General features: G+C 29.4%; 2 protein-coding genes across 6 annotated transcripts; both read right to left on the reverse strand.

The window, feature by feature from the left end:
* Nucleotides 1-1860: 1860 nt before the first annotated feature.
* On the reverse strand, nt 1861-4489 carry LOC114190011 (60S ribosomal protein L7a-1-like). Its single transcript, XM_028078750.1, has 7 exons — nt 4355-4489; nt 4199-4261; nt 3908-4109; nt 3334-3503; nt 2545-2673; nt 2291-2383; nt 1861-2185 (listed from the first exon to the last, which is right to left on the reverse strand). The coding sequence occupies exons 1-7, from the start codon at nt 4355-4357 to the stop codon at nt 2054-2056; spliced, it is 792 nt and encodes a 263-aa protein (XP_027934551.1). The 5' UTR covers nt 4358-4489; the 3' UTR covers nt 1861-2053.
* An 8198-nt stretch (nt 4490-12687) lies between these two features.
* Nucleotides 12688-14557, reverse strand: LOC114190651 (protein LIGHT-DEPENDENT SHORT HYPOCOTYLS 4-like). Of its 5 annotated transcripts, none has more exons than XM_028079616.1 (2): nt 13740-14557; nt 12688-12986 (listed from the first exon to the last, which is right to left on the reverse strand). In XM_028079616.1, exon 1 carries the CDS (start codon nt 14376-14378, stop codon nt 13767-13769), a length of 612 nt encoding a protein of 203 aa, XP_027935417.1. In that variant the 5' UTR covers nt 14379-14557; the 3' UTR covers nt 12688-12986; nt 13740-13766. The 5 variants fall into 5 exon arrangements, with proteins under 5 accessions (XP_027935417.1, XP_027935415.1, XP_027935416.1 ...); XM_028079614.1 differs by having other exon boundaries at nt 12688-13045; XM_028079615.1 differs by having other exon boundaries at nt 12688-13071.
* Between the last annotated feature and the right edge of the window lie 3178 nt (nt 14558-17735).

Genomic DNA, 17735 nt, shown 5'->3' on the forward strand with positions numbered 1-17735 from the left:
AATAACCTTCAATGTTCCAATAATAATAATAATGTATTTTTCTCTAATCAATTTAGTTATCCCTAAATACCAAGTAATTATTATACAATAAAACTACCAAAGAAAGGAAAAGAAAAAGAAGAAAAGGTATAACCTAGAGCCCATCTTACCACTTCTATCTTTGAATTTTCTAATTTAAATGTAAATTCAAAGTTGTATTCCAATTCAAAAATTTAGAAATTCAGTTTAAAAATTAAATAATAGTGACAATATTTTCCCATTCAAACCAAAAGATATGATAAACACATATTGTAAACATGGATAAAAAATACCATTTCAAAATAAAAATTACCATTTAAAAATTCAAAATTCCAAAGACAATCATATATTTTTATTTTATTTTTAAATTGCAACACCCTTATAAAACCAGTTTTCATAAAAAATTACAATGGCATTATAATATTAAAAATATAACTTATTATCATTTTTAAGAACCATGTTATTACATATAATATTTCTATTTTATTTGTAATTTTTTTTAATTCATATACTAACCCATGACGTGTTTCCTTTATCTAAAAAAATATCAACTTCATAATTATTATATATCATATACGTAAATATTTAATAAATTTGTTACTTAACATACACATATATAAGAAGTTACCTATGATTATGAAAATAACAATTTAAATGTATCCATGTTAAAATCTACAGTTTTTTTTTTTTAAAGAAAAGAAAACAAATGATAAATGTGTAAGATTAAATGGGTGTGTTAAGTTATGAAATACAACATCTTTCACTTCGTGAGTAAAGAATGAGAAAATATTTATGAGTACTAACATCTCTTAATCTTAGATTTGGAAGATGGGAGAGAGAATATAAGATGAACGTACGAAACCAGATGAAAGTCATTTAAGATGGTGAACGTGTAGTTAAGCATCTACATGAGCTAAATTACCTCACAAGTAATATTTAAAGAATAAGAACCAGATATATTTAATCATTGAGAAATCTCAACTTCGGTAATTTTATTTCTAAACTTTATAAACAAAAATTCACTCAATAGCATGATATTTATGCATTTTTTTAATCCCTACAGGGACAAGTGAGACCAAAATGATATCAAATGTTTTAAGGATAAAAAGGTGATTTTAGAGTTAAAAAGTTGAAGGTAAAATAGAGTGAAAAAGCTCCTGTGAAGAGAGAAATGAGAAGCACCGACACAGATTGGAATAATACGATTTTGTTTTTATCTTAAAATACACCAGCAAATGAAAAAGGATCATGTGATTTTTTGTTGCTCGACGAGGAAAACAACAGTGGGAGAAAACAAGATATGAAGTGACATCATTTAGGTTGTTGCATCAAAGCCAAGAAAAAGGGACATGATCCAATGCCTAAGCAACATGTACCCAAAACATATCAGGATGTTCTATTTCTAATTTCAAATATTCGTCTAAAACCATATCTGGATCATAATTTTACATATAACATTATGAAAACGTTCTCATAATATTAAATCTATGCACTGGCTTAACAAAAAAAGACATCTTAAGAAAATATAAAAACTTCTCATGCACATCCGATTCTATAGACATTTAAACTTCTTAAACAAGTAATCACATGTCTCGGAAAATAATTACTGTCCATTTGAATTAGAAGTTTATGAAAATAATCAGAAGCTGAATTCCCAAGTTATTTATTTAAACAAAAATGTTTTTCTTAGAAAAATATTCCGTCACAAAGATGAATTATCTTGTGTAATTTTTTATCTCGAGATATTTTGTTTTAAAAACACTATTAAATCATAGCCATTATTTAACAATTAATCTATTTAGAACCACAAAATTGCCGCAAAAATCTTAACAGTGGTAATAGTATTCCCGAACAGAAAAAAGAAATGCATTTCATTAAGTCTACAATAACTAGAGATAATCAAATATCAGAGATCAAAATCGGGTCTTAATGGAATACGAGCTACCAAAATGAAATTAAACCTCACATTAATTTGTATAGGCTCCCATTAAATAAAATATAGAAAAATGACCTCAAAAATATAAAACAACTGAATCTAGGACATTCTTTGGGCCGCTTCTTTGGCAATGAGCTTCTCCTTGGCCCTGGTCTTGGCTTGGGATTTGGAACCCATGATTCCACCACCCCACTTCTTTCTGTACTCATCATACTTGTCATTGAAGTTAGCCTGAAACAAGAAGCAAAGACCAGAAACCAAGTAAATCCAGTCAACATCATCGATTAAATGAGTAATAAATAAACTATAGACAACTGAAATTTAAAATTAGATCACCTTAATAGCTTCTAGTATTCTACTGAACTCCAATTTATCTTCATTCTTGACAGTTGTCAAGCACAAAACTGAAGCCGTTTTCTTGTGGACAACCTGTCAAAAGAGAACATTAATCAGCTGAATAAGTAACAAAACACAGATTCATTCATACACATGAACTTTCTGAATGCATCAGCGGCAATGTTCCAACAAAAACAAACACCACCAGCGTTCAATTTTTGAAAACATTGTCTTTGTTCAATAAATATAATTACCGTTCCCAAGCGTGCTTTGCCCTTGACAATGCAGTATGGAATTTCCATCTTCCTGCAGAGTGCCGGAAGCCAGACCACAAGCTCGATTGGGTCCACATCATGAGCAATCACAACAAGTTGCGCTTTATTCTGAAAAAAAAAAAAAAAACTGTTACTCCAACATCAGAAAATTATTTGCCATTATTTGCCTACAAAAAGAAAATTTTGAAGCATCAATTAACAACAATAACACAACATTATGATTTTGGATTCGGTTGTTTGAATTGTCTAAAAACAAGATGAAATTGAAACGAATGGGAAGAAAACAAAATGTAGTATTCCCTCCAATAACCACTCCGTTCTCCGTTCCATCAAACAAATACCTAAGCAATGGAACGAAAACTGCGTTCCATTCAATTAAATTCAACTTATTATCAAGTATCCAAAAATAGGAAACTTCACAACTACAGCAACAATGACATCCGAACCTCTAAAGCACTGGATTCCCCACTTAAAGCCAAATTGTCGCCATTATTATTCAACAAAGGCCAAGAGTCAACAATTAGTATTTCAAATAATCAGACTCTACCAAAACAAAACACAAAGTGCATTTTTTAAACTACTTTTAAATAAAATGATCTACAACATTATCTTTGGCAGTTCTCCACAACCAAAACTTTGGTCAAACATTGGCAATTTCCCACAACGTTGAGGATTGTATTGTAGTTCCAACATTGGCAATTCAAAACCTTGAAACTAGAATTATAACAACGAAAGCGAAAAAAACAGCAAATAGATATGAAAAAAGACCTGCTCAATAAGGTAAGTAACATGATTGAGACCATATTTGACAACAATAGGCTTCTTAGCTTCAACACTTTTCCCATCAGCCTCAGCCTGAGCCCTCTTCAACAAACGCTCCTTCTTCTCTGCTTTGTCTTCAGGCCTGTACTTCAGCAGCATCTTGAATAGGTTGGTTGCTGTTTCCACAAAACCAGATAGTTAATATTAAAACCGTGTTTAACTTTTGGATGAAATCTTTTGCCCAGTCCCCTAAATTTGTCAAAAATCAGTTTTAGTCGATATTCGGTTGAGTATGCTTAGAAGTGACTTTGCCATAATTAATTTCCATTAGAAACAACAAATTGGGCACAAATTACTATCTTCATAAATTTAACTTGTTTTTAACAAAACAAAAATTCTTTAGAGATTACAGACAAGGTCCAAGCATACAGCTTCTAATCCCCAAAAAAAAGAACATAGCATTTCCCCCATGGATGCCCTATGGTTTTAGTCAAACTCCAATCCGAAAAAAGAAAAAACTCAATTCAATTCAGTTAACATTTTATATTAGTACAAGTGTTTATGTAGAAGTTTATTATACCGAGATTCTTGTCGAGGGTTTTGGTGAACTGATTGAGTGCGGGAGGGACCTTTAGCCTCTGCTTGAGGATGCGTTTCTTGCGTTGGATTTGAACGGTCTTCGGCCATTTCACGAACCGAGTCAGGTCCCGCTTCGGAGGCAACGCCCCTCCGATCCCGAACTGCTTCGGACGCTTCTCGAACAACGGGTTCGTAACTTTCTCCTACACCAATCAACAAAGCAAAATAAACCAAAATGGCGTTTATATCACCCCACTCACTCATCCATTCCCCCCAAAACCTTAAAACAAACCTTAATAGTCCCTAGCTTCTTCTTCGGTGCTGCTACTGCAGCTTTCACACCTTTTTTCGGAGCCTGTAATGTAAGGTCAAATCAAATTAAGTAAAAAAAAAAAAAAAAGTTGAATGAAAATGATGATGAATGAAGAAAGTGCGAAATGCAACACACCATTGCTTAGCGCTGGTAGACGCGACGGAGTGGGTGCAGTGGCGACGGTGAACGAACCAAAGATGGAACCCTAAAAGAAGAGGTTTTGGAATTTAAAAGATTGGGTTGCAGGGTCAGGTTTAGGTGAGGCCCATATTTGATGAACCCGGACCGCAACTGTCTAAGGTCCATAATTACTAAATACGCCTCTGCATTTTACTTGTACACCTCGCTTCCAACTTCTTTTTTATTTTCCTAAAATACCCATATTTCTTTTCATTCAAGAAATTACGCTGCTAATGTGTGTCAAGTTGGTGGTTTGACCCAGATCGAAAATTTTAGGTTGATTTCAATATTATGTAAAAATAATTTTATATATAAATTAATATTTTTAATTTATCAAAAATTATAATTATTATTTTAATAACCTAAATTTAATGATCATTTTTTATGTTAACAGTATATTTGAATAGAAATTTTTAACAAAGTAATTATTTTTATCTAAAATTTGAAATATTTTGTGAAAAAATATATTTTTAAGAAATTTAAGTAACTAAAATACTAGAATTCTATAAGATCAACTCCATTAGTTAAAAATTAAATGAGAGAATCTCAACTCAAATATAAAAGTTAAGAATTTGTATTTTTTATATTCTCAGATATATGTATTTTATTTTCATATTTTTTAATGGTCTAGACGTTGTTAACTTTATTTAAATAAAGACATTGTTAGTTTGCCTACATTTAAGTGCCATAATTTTTTTTTCAGGCTAAAGTCAATGGTATTTATTTTTTTAATCAATATCATGGAGTTATTTTATTATTCTTGTAGGCCAAAGTTATTTTTCAACCAAGGTTGGGATAAATAAATACAAATAATATTGTGAATTTATTTTTTCTACAAAAATTTAACATCAATCATAAAAGTCGTTAATATTAATATTTTAATTAATAAAAATCCTTTAATAATTGAATACCATTTGCATTTAACAGTAATTAATATACATTATTAAAAAATATAATTCAATTAATTTAAATTATTTAATTCAAAATAAAACTTTTGAAAAATGAAAACTTTTATATGAGATTAATTGAATTTCAAATATTTGAAAATTTATTAAAACTTTAGAAAATTTTCTATCTAAAATGACCATATTAAATTGAGGTAAATATTAATACCTCAACTTCTAAATTATTAATATGGTTTATAAATAATTTTTTTAATTTGTAATCATAATATATTTTATAGATAGAATATATTTTATTTATTAAATATTAATATAGTTAAAAATAAGAGGTCTTTGGATCACTGGTAAATGGGGTGCATAATTGAAAGGGAGGTGTGTTTTAGCATATGCATGTAAGAAGGTCTGTGTTATTCTTGCATCATTTTCTGTTATTCCCTCTCCTATAGCTTTTTTTTTTTCATATAAAATATATTCAAATTAGAGTATGAGGTGAAACAATTTAATATTATAGGTACATTTAGATAAATTTACATACATGCATTAAAAAAATAAAAAATAGAATAAAGATATAACGTTTCATTTTAATAACATTATGTTATTAAAATAAAACATTTTATTATGAATATTTAGAAAGCAAATAATCCAATATATATCATATATCAGTTTTACAAGATAAAATTATAATAATATCACTCATATATATTTTCAGGTTATTATATTATATTCTATTACAAGTTATATCTAACTTGATGTTCGTTTAACCACCCAGACAGTTAAAGAGGTGTCTCTACACCTATATTTCCATCTGCTCACATCGATACCAATAAGGTAATTATTGCAAGAGAAGAACACAACACATACAAACAACAAACAAAAAGAAGGTAAACTAATTTTGAAAATGAATATCCTATTAAAAGAAATATGTTGTCTCACATTACAATGCACTCTAACTAATCATACATATATAAACTATATAATCAAAAACTCTTCTAAACTTACTTATCCGGCGAATCTAGGCATTGATGTATGATTTTTAGTGGTTTTTGCACGCGATAATAAAAGAATACTCACTGCTCGACTTGAGTTGCTCTACCTGAGCCGATATACACAAGGTTAGTCCATTTAACAGTCATAAGAACCCTAGTGTCATTCTTAATGGAAAAACCTCTTGTCCCTCTCACCACATAACTCATTCTACTCTACGTAAGTCTTAAATGGATATTAGAGTATCAGGATAAACCTCTATTACTGATTGTTTACATCAATGCATACACTAAAGGAACGTCACCTAAAATCCCCTATAAGATTCCTGAAATTACACCAAACTCAAACTTTCATCCACAAACATGATTCGACATCAAATTCCAAATACCAAACATCATGTTCGTGATCAATTACAATCACCATATACTTTCATACATGATTATAACCATTAACAAGCCCATCATCATCATACTTTCATACATCATTAGAAACATGTAAATTTATCATTTAATCCATCAACAATTCTATAAACAATCATATACCTTCATTTATTCCAAGTCAAACCAAAATCACAAATAAAAAGTGCTTCTCTAAAAAGAACAACCTAAAATAGGACAAACATAAGAAACTAACTCTTCTAACTAAAGATCTCTAATCAAAGATCCCACAAGTCAAAACAACAATTCATGTGTCTAGAATATGCAGTCAAGATTCTAGCTCGATCAAACAATTAAAGAAACAAAAATATCATTTTTTTCCAAGATGACGCAAACCACAAAAACATGGTAGCACCCGACAGTCCAAAAGTGACGCCCAACACTCCCAAGTCAATGGCCATTGTCTCATTGGCGCCCAACCTTGTCAAAAAAATTATACTTATATTTGAGTTTGATTTGAGTAATTTAACACTCTTTGAGCCAAGTCTCGATGTTTAAACATTTTCAATTATCACAAAATTCATATTTCTTGGCTCAACCAATGTTAAATTACCCTATTCACTCCCAATAAGGGTATTCTCAACAACACATTGATGAATTTCACAGTATTTCACCAATCCAAAAATAAGCCATAAAGAATTGTGTATACTACACATTCAAAATCAAATCAAGCCTCACACATAGAGTTTAATTACCACTTTACAGTTACACATGCAATTCATATCATAGAGTCAAGAAATAAAAATTCACAACTTAAAACACCACATTCACAATTCATAGCACTAATTAAAAAATTTCAACACAAACTAAAATTAGCTTCCCTTACTTGTAAAAGACAACCCAAACATTTCTTGGAACACCAAACTACCCCCAACCACGTAAGATGTTCTATCACATAGAATTATTGCAAGAACAGTTCACCTACTGTTATGATCATTGATCAACAAAAGATTTATATAGAACATTAAAGGAGACATGTAAGCGTAAAAGCCTCACATGCAACAAAAACTATACAAAGACCAACAAAAACTTACACAAATGGAGAAACTAATTGGTCAAAATTGAAGAACTTGTCGTAAGGATCACTCTTATGATCTTAAATCTTTAATAAGGTGAACAAAGGACGAGAACTCCTATAGAGAAGTCAAATAACTCTATAAAAAATGGTTTGTACAAATAATGAAGTAAGGAAACTCGTTTATAACAAAACTATTTATACTATAATTTTTTAATATTAATATAATCGAATCTCACTATTTTTAAATGACTATCACTTCTAAAATAAATTTTGTTAGGATTTTACTGTTGTAATGTTTAAAATTTTAATTTGTATAAGATTTTTAATATTACTTTTTCCAAATTTGCTAATTATTAATTAAGCTAAACCATAAATTACATTTGCTAATATATTTTTTGATTACATGTAAATAAACATAGTTTACATTTCAATGAAGAAAATGGATATAATGATGCCAAGTGACATATGCCAAGTAATAATAGTAATAATAAAAAAAAAATTGTTCGGGGTGTGAAAATTTAAGAAAGTAGTACTATTTCTAAAAGAAATAAGTAGGATCTTTTAATTCTTATTAATACTATTGAAACAAGGTTCTATTGTGCTTGTTATATATATATATATATATATATATATATATATATATATAATTAGAACCTTGTTAATGTAGTATTTTCTTCATAGGAGTCATTACATTCACCACATTCTCATCATAGTTCACACATCACATTCTCATAAAATCTTAAATCACCACACCATGTTGTATATGTATCTTAGCTTAAATCAAAGATCCCAACTGTTAAAGTAAATAATCTAAAATCAGTTGTCAAAATTTCAACTCGATCTAACAGTTAACGAAACAAAAATCCTATTTTTTCCCAAGATAACTCGATCAACAAAAACAGGGTGACGTCCAATGTTGACTAAGTGGCGCCCAACTCCAACAAGTTAGTGAATTCACTAACTTGGTTGCGCCCAATGGTATTAAAGTCTCGCCCAACATAGCTAAGTCAATAGCCATTATTTGGTTGGCGCCTAGTGGCACTGTAGTGGCATATTACACTACACCATAACTAAAACTCTCTCTTTAAGTTTTTAATTTAGTAATTTGATTCTTCTTGAGCTATTTTCCACTTAATAAATTTCATGTAGTTATAATGTAACTATATCTTAGCTTAAGAAATACCAAATTTAATCAATCAAAGGTCTCAGAGAGGAGTAGACCAACAACCAAGGTTCTATAAGGACAACACACTCTTTGATACCAATTGAATCAAACTCGCTTATCTTTAAAGAAATTTTACCACACTAAACATATTACACACTCATCATTGCCATTTTATAACCACAATTTCCAGTCAGTTAATCATTTCATTCATCAATTAACTAGTTCAATAAAAATTTAGTCATTGGAGACTAAGATACTATTTCACATACTTATTTCCCAACTGCACAACTCAGCTATCAAACTCAACATATAACACAAATTTGTCATTCAGTCCGTCATCAAACATAACCAAAACAATAAAGTGTCACTTGCCCATTTAAAATCCAAATTTACAGTTCAATCAAGTCACACAACTTAAGCATCAATTCAATTAATTACTTTAAACATGTACAATTATCACTCTAAAACACATATACTATATTCATCATAAACCATCATCATCATACATACCTAGCTTCCTTTATCTTGGTTAAACAACCCTTTAATCATAAATGTTCCTTAGAGTTTTATTTCTCACAATATGCTTTAACTACCTATACAAACAACAAATTATATGTCTAAGTAGATATTTACGATTACAATTGAACATAGATTCACTTTGAGTTATTTTAAATGCATCATGTGTGTACTAACTAACTAACAAAAAGTGAACTTACACTGTTGGAGATTCTAATTATTCATAAGTATAAACCTCTTTGTCATGAATTTATTAGTAATTTTTGATCGTCAAACAGATGAGAGACGAACTTTAACGGTTAGAGAGAAGGCTTATAAAGTTATCAAAATTCTTGTTAAATAGATGATGATTTTAATGAACTTCAATTATTATAATTTTGTTTATAATTTAAGCATTTATTATTAGAATATTTTAGTGTTCGATTTTTATAAAAATCATCGATTTGAGCTATGTTATTGGTTTCACATTCAACCTACTTATTTTGTCATATAAAATATTACATAAATTTTTATACTATATATTATTTTGGATTAAAATATCCTAAATAATTGTAGTTGTAAATGGAAAAACTTAGATGAAATACTAATTTAGATCTTTCAAATTCTAATTTTAAAATAACAATTATTTTAAAATAAGTTAAAATTCTCAAAGGATAGATAATTCGAAACTAATAGAACACTAATCCCTCCGATTGCTAATATAAAACATTTTAAAATAATCACACACAGCATTGAAAGCAACTTTTAAAAATACTATTTATGTATCAAATCGGTCTTCATTATTAATAATTTTCAAGGGTTTATTCTCACCATTCTTTAGTAATAAATATAAAACTCGCCATATATGATATGATAAAGATAAAATAAAAAACATATATAAAAGTATAAAAAATACCAACAACTTCTTATGAGAAGTAAAATTACTTTATATTGAGTTTTTCCTATATATCAAACTTACTCGGTTGTTACACCACAAAAAAAATATATATATATTTTTCTTACAAATCCTTCCTATAAGATCAATAACCATAAATTAGAATATTAATTAGTGTAGATTGATACTCTAATTGAGAAGTAAGCAATGTGTCTGATTTGTGACAGTAAACCCACTACAAAGCATACTTAATTAAAGACATTATTGCTTTAATAAATTTCTTACACACCTTTATCTTTTTCTTAATCAAACATCAAACATCTCGACAAATTAACATTGGGAATCTGTACGGAAAGATCTGTAGTTAGTGTAATTCCAAATCCCAATTGAAATCATTCTCTTAAATTATGTATTTATATCTCACTTCATCATTTTCTTCAATCTTCATGTTTTATCCCCTTAAAAGCAATGTGAACGTATATTATTAAAGATTGACTAAAAATTATAATGCTTTTGTTTTTGGAATATTTGATTAATAATGATAATGACTTCAAGAAAAAAAAGTCTAGCAGGATAGTTATTAGATTTATTATTTTTCCATTAAGGGTAATTTTGGCAAGTTAAAGTAAAAGGATATAAACTTAAAAGGAAAAGTTACAAAGCGTGGTTATTGACTATTTTCCATTGCTAAAGAAAGGTGATATTGATATAATATTTATATATATTATCCAAACTTATTTGTGATTTCTTGTGAATTGGACCTATAGAATGTAATTATGTTTACGATTATCGATAAATAATATGTTGACAAGCAAATATGGAGAGTATATTGCAGACATTTTTTTGTTTGAATTTGGATTTTTTACTAGTTTTTGTGTGTTGCTTTTATATTATGTTTTTATAATAGACTAATTATCATTAATTTTAATGTTTTAAAATATTTTAAAAAAAATTTAAAATATCAACAGTATATTTTTAATACTTAATAAAAAATGGTAAAAAAAAATCAGTAAATAATCTAGACACTTTTTCTCCGCTCAAATTTAGTAAAAATAATATAAGGATGGTCCTGTCCATTACTGCATGCATGTGAATTATGTATTTTGCTTTGGCCTATTCTCATATATTGTGTTTGCTGGGAAAATGTTTAACAAAATACATGCAGCATTCAGAAAGAAAATTACCTTTTCAAAATATAATTATGAAACTAAATATAAATTTCTAAATTGTTAAGTTTAAAAGCTTCTTAAAATTTCTATAATAAACACAAAGCACAGAATCATTTTTATTAATGGATTTTTTTCTTTCAAAAACTGATTTATTCCACCAGAAACTGTTCCCAAATGCAAACAATCTGACACTGTACTAATTAAGTTTCACAGAAGATTTATCACATGTTAAAATATTTCAAAAAAACCATCTGTTCTCCAAAAACAGACAAACACATAGTTCTAAAAGTTAACATTCCTCAAACCACAGAAACATTAACACAATGTTTTCTCTTCCATGTCAGTTTCACCACATTTCTCTGATATCTTTTGCATGACATGTATAATTTTTTCTGTATCTCTTCTGAGATCGATGGTTATCTTCATTACTCCAACGCAAAGTTTAAGAGCATGTTTCTTCAAGCACTGTTTGGACTTCAAAAGTAAATTATATCAGTAAAATAGAAACTAACCCTCTTCCCGATAATAAAAGTACGTTTTACACTATTTAACATAACGAAGATCCAAACACAGATTAAGACACTGAACATGTGATTTTGAAAAACTAACTGAGAGAAAACTCTTCACTGGTTTTTTCACTCCCGCTGAAGTAGGAGAAGTGATCAGAAACCCCCAGAAAGAGAGAGAAAGAAAGAGATTCATTAGATGCACAGACTCCAAGAACCAACCACTAAGCTAGTCACTGCATGTAGAATTTTATGAGTTATTATTTCAAAGGTAAAAAAGCTTCACATTTTCTAATTTTATCACATACATATGTTTCTAAAATTTTTAGAGTGAAGAAGAAGAGACTTGAGACGCAGCATGAGATTGGACTTGCAGTCACAACTCACATTAAAAATTTGCTGATTTGCCCTGCGTGCCCAGAGGACTTGCGCCATATCCAGAGGAAAAGTCTCTCCACAGGGGCCCCCTACCCTAGTATCAGAAAACCGAAAAGCACGAAAACATAGGAAAAAATAAATAAAAATAGATGTACATTTCACACGTACATAATACTATATAGTAAATAGTATAATGCTAGAAATTAACCAGTGGATGATCAAGTGTGTGTGTGTGTGATACTTGAAAAACACTCACTATTAATTCATGTGGAAGGGTAAAAAGAAGACACAAGTAATAGCATTTTACCACATCCAACAAAGAAGACATGGAACATGATCTGCAAATTCATTACTCGTCATAAATGACCCTCCTTCAAGTACATAAACATATTTATTACAAATTTGACAGTGAATAGGTCACACAATAACCCCTCTCACTTCTTTCACACCCTTCGAGCTAGCCCTTCTACCAGTAACACTGCAGTTTCCATAGCACAGTTCTTCTTTTTCCTCAGGGCAAGTCTTACATTGCAGGTTTCAAATCAAGCAAGCATCACAACTGCAACCCTTATTATTGCAATATTATCAAACCTCTGAACACTTCCCCAGCCACGTAAATTATACTTGCCTGAAATTTCCTTTTGTCAACAATAACATCAAGGGAAGCCCTCAACCGCAATTTAAAACCTTCAATAACCTCACATGTCAAACAAATCACAACTTCTGCATAATATAAGAAAATACATAACAAAGAGAAACAAATGGAAACAACTTCACGTACTATGCATATATTACTTAGCATACAAAATGCAATTCACAGCAAGATATATCAAGCATTTAAACTATATGTGTAGACAGGTAGTCAAGCTCAGAAAGATTTAACTTGTGTTGATAGGGTTTGAATTTTGTTGCAATTTCTGATAGTTTAAAACATGACAGATAAATACATTCATGGTTGCAGCTGAAATGCAATTGCACAGACAAAAAATGGTTGTTGAGACTAAAATAAATCTCAAAGTTCCAGATACAATTACAGTTGCAGACAGTTAAAACTTCAATCATATAAATAATAGTAATATAACATGCGACTTTATTGATCTGTCTGTCTACGTAGTCATATATGTCATGAACTTTGTGAAGAAATTGTTAAATGGTTTACTACTATTAGAGTTTTGATCGATCTTTGTATGACATACGGTGAGGTTTCATTAATTCTTTTCTAGGTAGGTAGAAGAAGGCCATGGATTTTTGTTAATTCTTCTAGAATTGTTTTTAAAACTGAACCTCGTATGTAGAAATTAGTTGGGACCATGAACATGTGGTGGACCTGAAATTGTAGACTATAATATAACAATGATGATAATTTGTAGAGTTTATGGTTGAGTCCTTACTATATATATGCATATATATTATATATACTACTGAGAGGTAGCATTTGATGAAGGTGGTTGAGGTGGACGCTTGCGCTTTTTTTTCTCGTAGCTGATGCCTCTAGCTTTGGCCTGAGAGTCACGAACTTCACGAAGGTAGAGTCTCACAGCACGAGCACCAAAAGGGTTGGCCTCAGGTTTTCCACCGTTCTCTTCAAACGCAGCTCTGAGACGCCCTATGAGGGCATCAAGGCTCCCCCATGCTTGGCGCAGAGGACAGGGACACGGTGCAGGAGGGTTTGGATGGCCAAAGAAGGGACAAAGGTGTGTGTGAACCTTGGTTTTCCCGAACTGGTCGAGGTATCTGAGGAACTCAAGAACATGGGCACCACTGCAGCGAGAGAGGGAAAGTGGGGGCCTGTGGTTTCTGAGGTACTGCCCGAAAGTGTTCCAGTCTCTACGCTTTTGGTTCTCGTAGCGGCTTGGGGTGGAAGGTGGTGATGAAGAGGTTGTTGTCGTTGTTGTTGCTGATGTTGTTGTGGAAGACGATGATGCTGAGGAGAAGTTTAAGGATGGGGTTAGGTTTGTGATAGTGTTGTTGAGGCCTGTGTTAATCATGTCTTTGCTTGGAGAGGATTCAAAATCCTGGAATGAGCTCATGGTTGGTTTGTGAATTCTGATCTAGATTGGACTCTTTTCACTGGTTAACATGGTTGAAGAAGAGAAAAAGGAAAGGAAGAAGAAGATGAAAATGAAAACCTGATCAGATCAGATTTGAAGAAGAAGAAGAACAAGAAGAAGAGGGTAGTGTGAGAGGAAGTGTGTGAGGAAAGAAGGGAAGGGTTGGAATAATGTTATAGGTGAGAGAATGAGTTGAAGAGAGGGTAAAAGAATAGTGATTAGACTATAACATGTTTTGGTATGGGGCTAGGTTGAATTTCCTTTGGTTTTTGTGAATTCCTAGAATACTTTTGTAATATTCTAAGCTTGGTTTTTCTCTTTCTTTGAAAAAGCTATTTTACAGAAAAAAAAAATTCAAAATATTCTGTGTATGTGATTAGAGAACCAAGTTCATGCTAGCATGCTTGAAAATGCTCTAGAGTGTTGAAACCTGCATGAAGCTAGGTTTTTGTGAAGAAATTTTTTTTTTTTTTTGTGAAGGGATTGCAAATAGGGTATTGGTGTGAGTGAGGCAAATGGAGAAAAGGGAGGGTGTAAATGAGAAAGAAGGGGTGGTGTGTTTTGGCCTTTAGGGCTTTTGTGGAAATGAAAATAGGTTGATAGTGACAGTGAAAGGTGACTGATGCAGACAGCATAAAGTCATGGAGGGTGAAAAAAATATGAGAAAAAAATAAATGAGGGAATAACATGATTTTGTTGCACCTTCCTTTTGGGTTGATTGACAACACCTTTCCTGAAATGACAACTTTGCCCTTCTCTGTCTGATATGACTAACTTTACTTCATGAGTGGGATCATCATCAGCCAGAGCCTGAACACACATGCACAGTAGTAGTGTAGGAATAATAATTAGGGTTTGCAGAAAAAAAAAAATGAAGAAGAAATCATCCTCATGCATTGCATTTCAAGTGTTAATCCCCAGAGATTTCTCTGTTACAGATCATAATCATGAAATCATTGACCACAAAAGCTTCATTAAATTAATACCTAATTGTAGAACTTGATAGATTCTGTGTTAAACACTTAAAAGGGAAGAACAAGTCATTTCTATCACACACACTCAAGTTTAATCTGTGTTAACCTTCTGATGAGTTCATGTGTAGTTAAAGTTCTTTTCACATTAACATTATATCATTTTAGTAATTAGTAAACTCAAATTTTTTGATGAAATGAAGGGCATTTAAAGAAATCCCTAAGTGTTTGAATATATTTGTTTTATACAGTCAATCAAATATTTGAATACAGTAGAGAAAATAAATACTGTCTTCTTAAAGTGAGGTGGATTCAAAGAACTGTATCAGTATATACAGTCTCAATGAAATAATAATGATTAAAAAAAGATGCAGTCTAAGTAAAGATGTAATTCCATTAGAATAATTTTCTTCACTATAAAGTTACCTGGAATGAAAAAAATAATTTACAATGTAATTTTATATTTTTATTTGACTAGTGTGATAAGTTGGCTGACTTTGGTATTAACCAGCATAAAGGTTATATATATTTTTCAATTTGTTGGTAATATAAACTTTATTACATATAATGTGTATATGTGCACAATACAATACTAGTGTAAACACAGGCGCTATCGCGCCTGTGTGTACGCATTTTTTGAATTATATTAATAATTGATGATATTGTAATGTTATTAATTTAATAAACAAAATAAAAGTATATTTATAAAAAATAAAATAAAATGTACGGAGAAAATAAGAGAAAAATAACTGTTGATGAATAGTAAGAGAAAAAAAGAAAAAGGAGATAAGTAAATAATTTTATAAAAACTTGTAAAAGTAACCGTTAATTTTTAAAAATTTAATAAATAATTAAATTATAAAGGGTAAAGTTGGAATTATGAAATGTGGACACAAAAGAGGGAATCCCCTTTATATATAGTTATAGATAAATGCTTGTTTTTATAATTATAAATTATACATAGCAAATAAATACTTCTAGATATATAAAAAGTATATTGTTGCTAGAATGCATAATTTATATATCATATATTTTTATTTTTAATTATTGATACAATAGAAAATATTAAAATTCAAGTTGTGATTAAAGAGAATAAATATTAAAATGAAAAATAAAAAAAATTAGTTAAAACCATCTGTCATACAAACTTATATATCAGTACGTTAATATTTTAAATTTCTGTTGCCGAGATTGAAAAGATCAAATGTATTTAAATTTTGAAATATACCTAATCAAATCATAGATATATTTGTTATTAAATTTTATATATTACCAATAAATTAATAAATTTATAAAGAAATATTTTTATACTAATCTAGTTTTTAAATTATATAATTTAGTATCATTGTCTAATTTTTTATTAAAATTAAAAATAATGTTAACTAATGTCAAGAAACTTGTCAAATATGTTTCAATTGTAAACACAATCAAATAAATATCTAGAAGTATATTTATATTGTATTGTGCACATATAAAAAATTTGTGTGGATAATTTTTTTTATAGTATATTTTAGAAGAGAAAAAATAATAAATTATTTTTTTTATAAATTAAAATATATTAATGCATAACTTAAAATAAATTAAAGAAGTAGCATGAAAAAAGTCTACAAAATTAATTATTCTAAATTTTTGAAAAAAAAATAGTTTCAACTTTTCTTATATTTATTTCTTTTAAATTTTGTATAAGTAAATATGTCAAAATTAAATTATGGTTTCTCACTTTTAGTGTGATTTGCATGTGAGAACCGAAAATAAATTAATATCTATTTGTTTAAATTCATATAATGATATATTCTTTATGTGAATTAGTTATATATACTTAAGTTGCTTTATATATGTGAACTAAACTTATGTTACAGATTGTAATAAAGTTTAATTGAATGATGATATATTAAAACAATGAAAATTTGTATGTATATAAAATCCCTATACGTAAAGAGTAGTTAATCTGAATTAGTTAAATTTAACCATGATGCTCGGCTGATTTAGATAGATGCATTATATTAAATTGAAGTGAATTTTTATATATGTCTTTGGGATTATTATTTGGGATTATTTAGAAATAATGGGATTATTTACTAAAATGTTCAACTATTTATGATAGGAAATGAAGAAAATATATAAGTGCTTTTAGCTGTCGCCAGCTACCTATAACTGTTTCCTATAACATAATGGAGTGTGATAATTAGATCATGGATAAATTTCTTTTGAGTTCTAATGACATTTAAAAGAAAAAAATTACTCATTAAGCACTTTTGCAAAAGAAATTAAAAAAAAAAACTATTTTTATTATAGGTTAAAATTAGTCTATGAATAATAAGTTAGAAATAACTAAAGAAAAACTTCATATATAAGTTAATTTTTA

This window comes from Vigna unguiculata, chromosome 7 (genome assembly GCF_004118075.2).
Source record: "Vigna unguiculata cultivar IT97K-499-35 chromosome 7, ASM411807v1, whole genome shotgun sequence".
NCBI lineage: Eukaryota > Viridiplantae > Streptophyta > Magnoliopsida > Fabales > Fabaceae > Vigna > Vigna unguiculata.

Excerpts from the sequence above, each read along its gene's own strand:
- LOC114190011 (XM_028078750.1), bottom strand. Across the intron at positions 3,504-3,907 it reads AACCCTCGACAAGAATCTCG|CAACCAACCTATTCAAGATG; the intron begins GTATAATAAACT and ends TTGTGGAAACAG. Across the intron at positions 2,674-3,333 it reads TTACTTACCTTATTGAGCAG|AATAAAGCGCAACTTGTTGT; the intron begins GTCTTTTTTCAT and ends TTTTTTTTTCAG.
- LOC114190651 (XM_028079616.1), bottom strand. The coding sequence starts at position 14,378 with ATGAGCTCATTCCAGGATTTTGAATCCTCTCCAAGCAAAGACATGATT.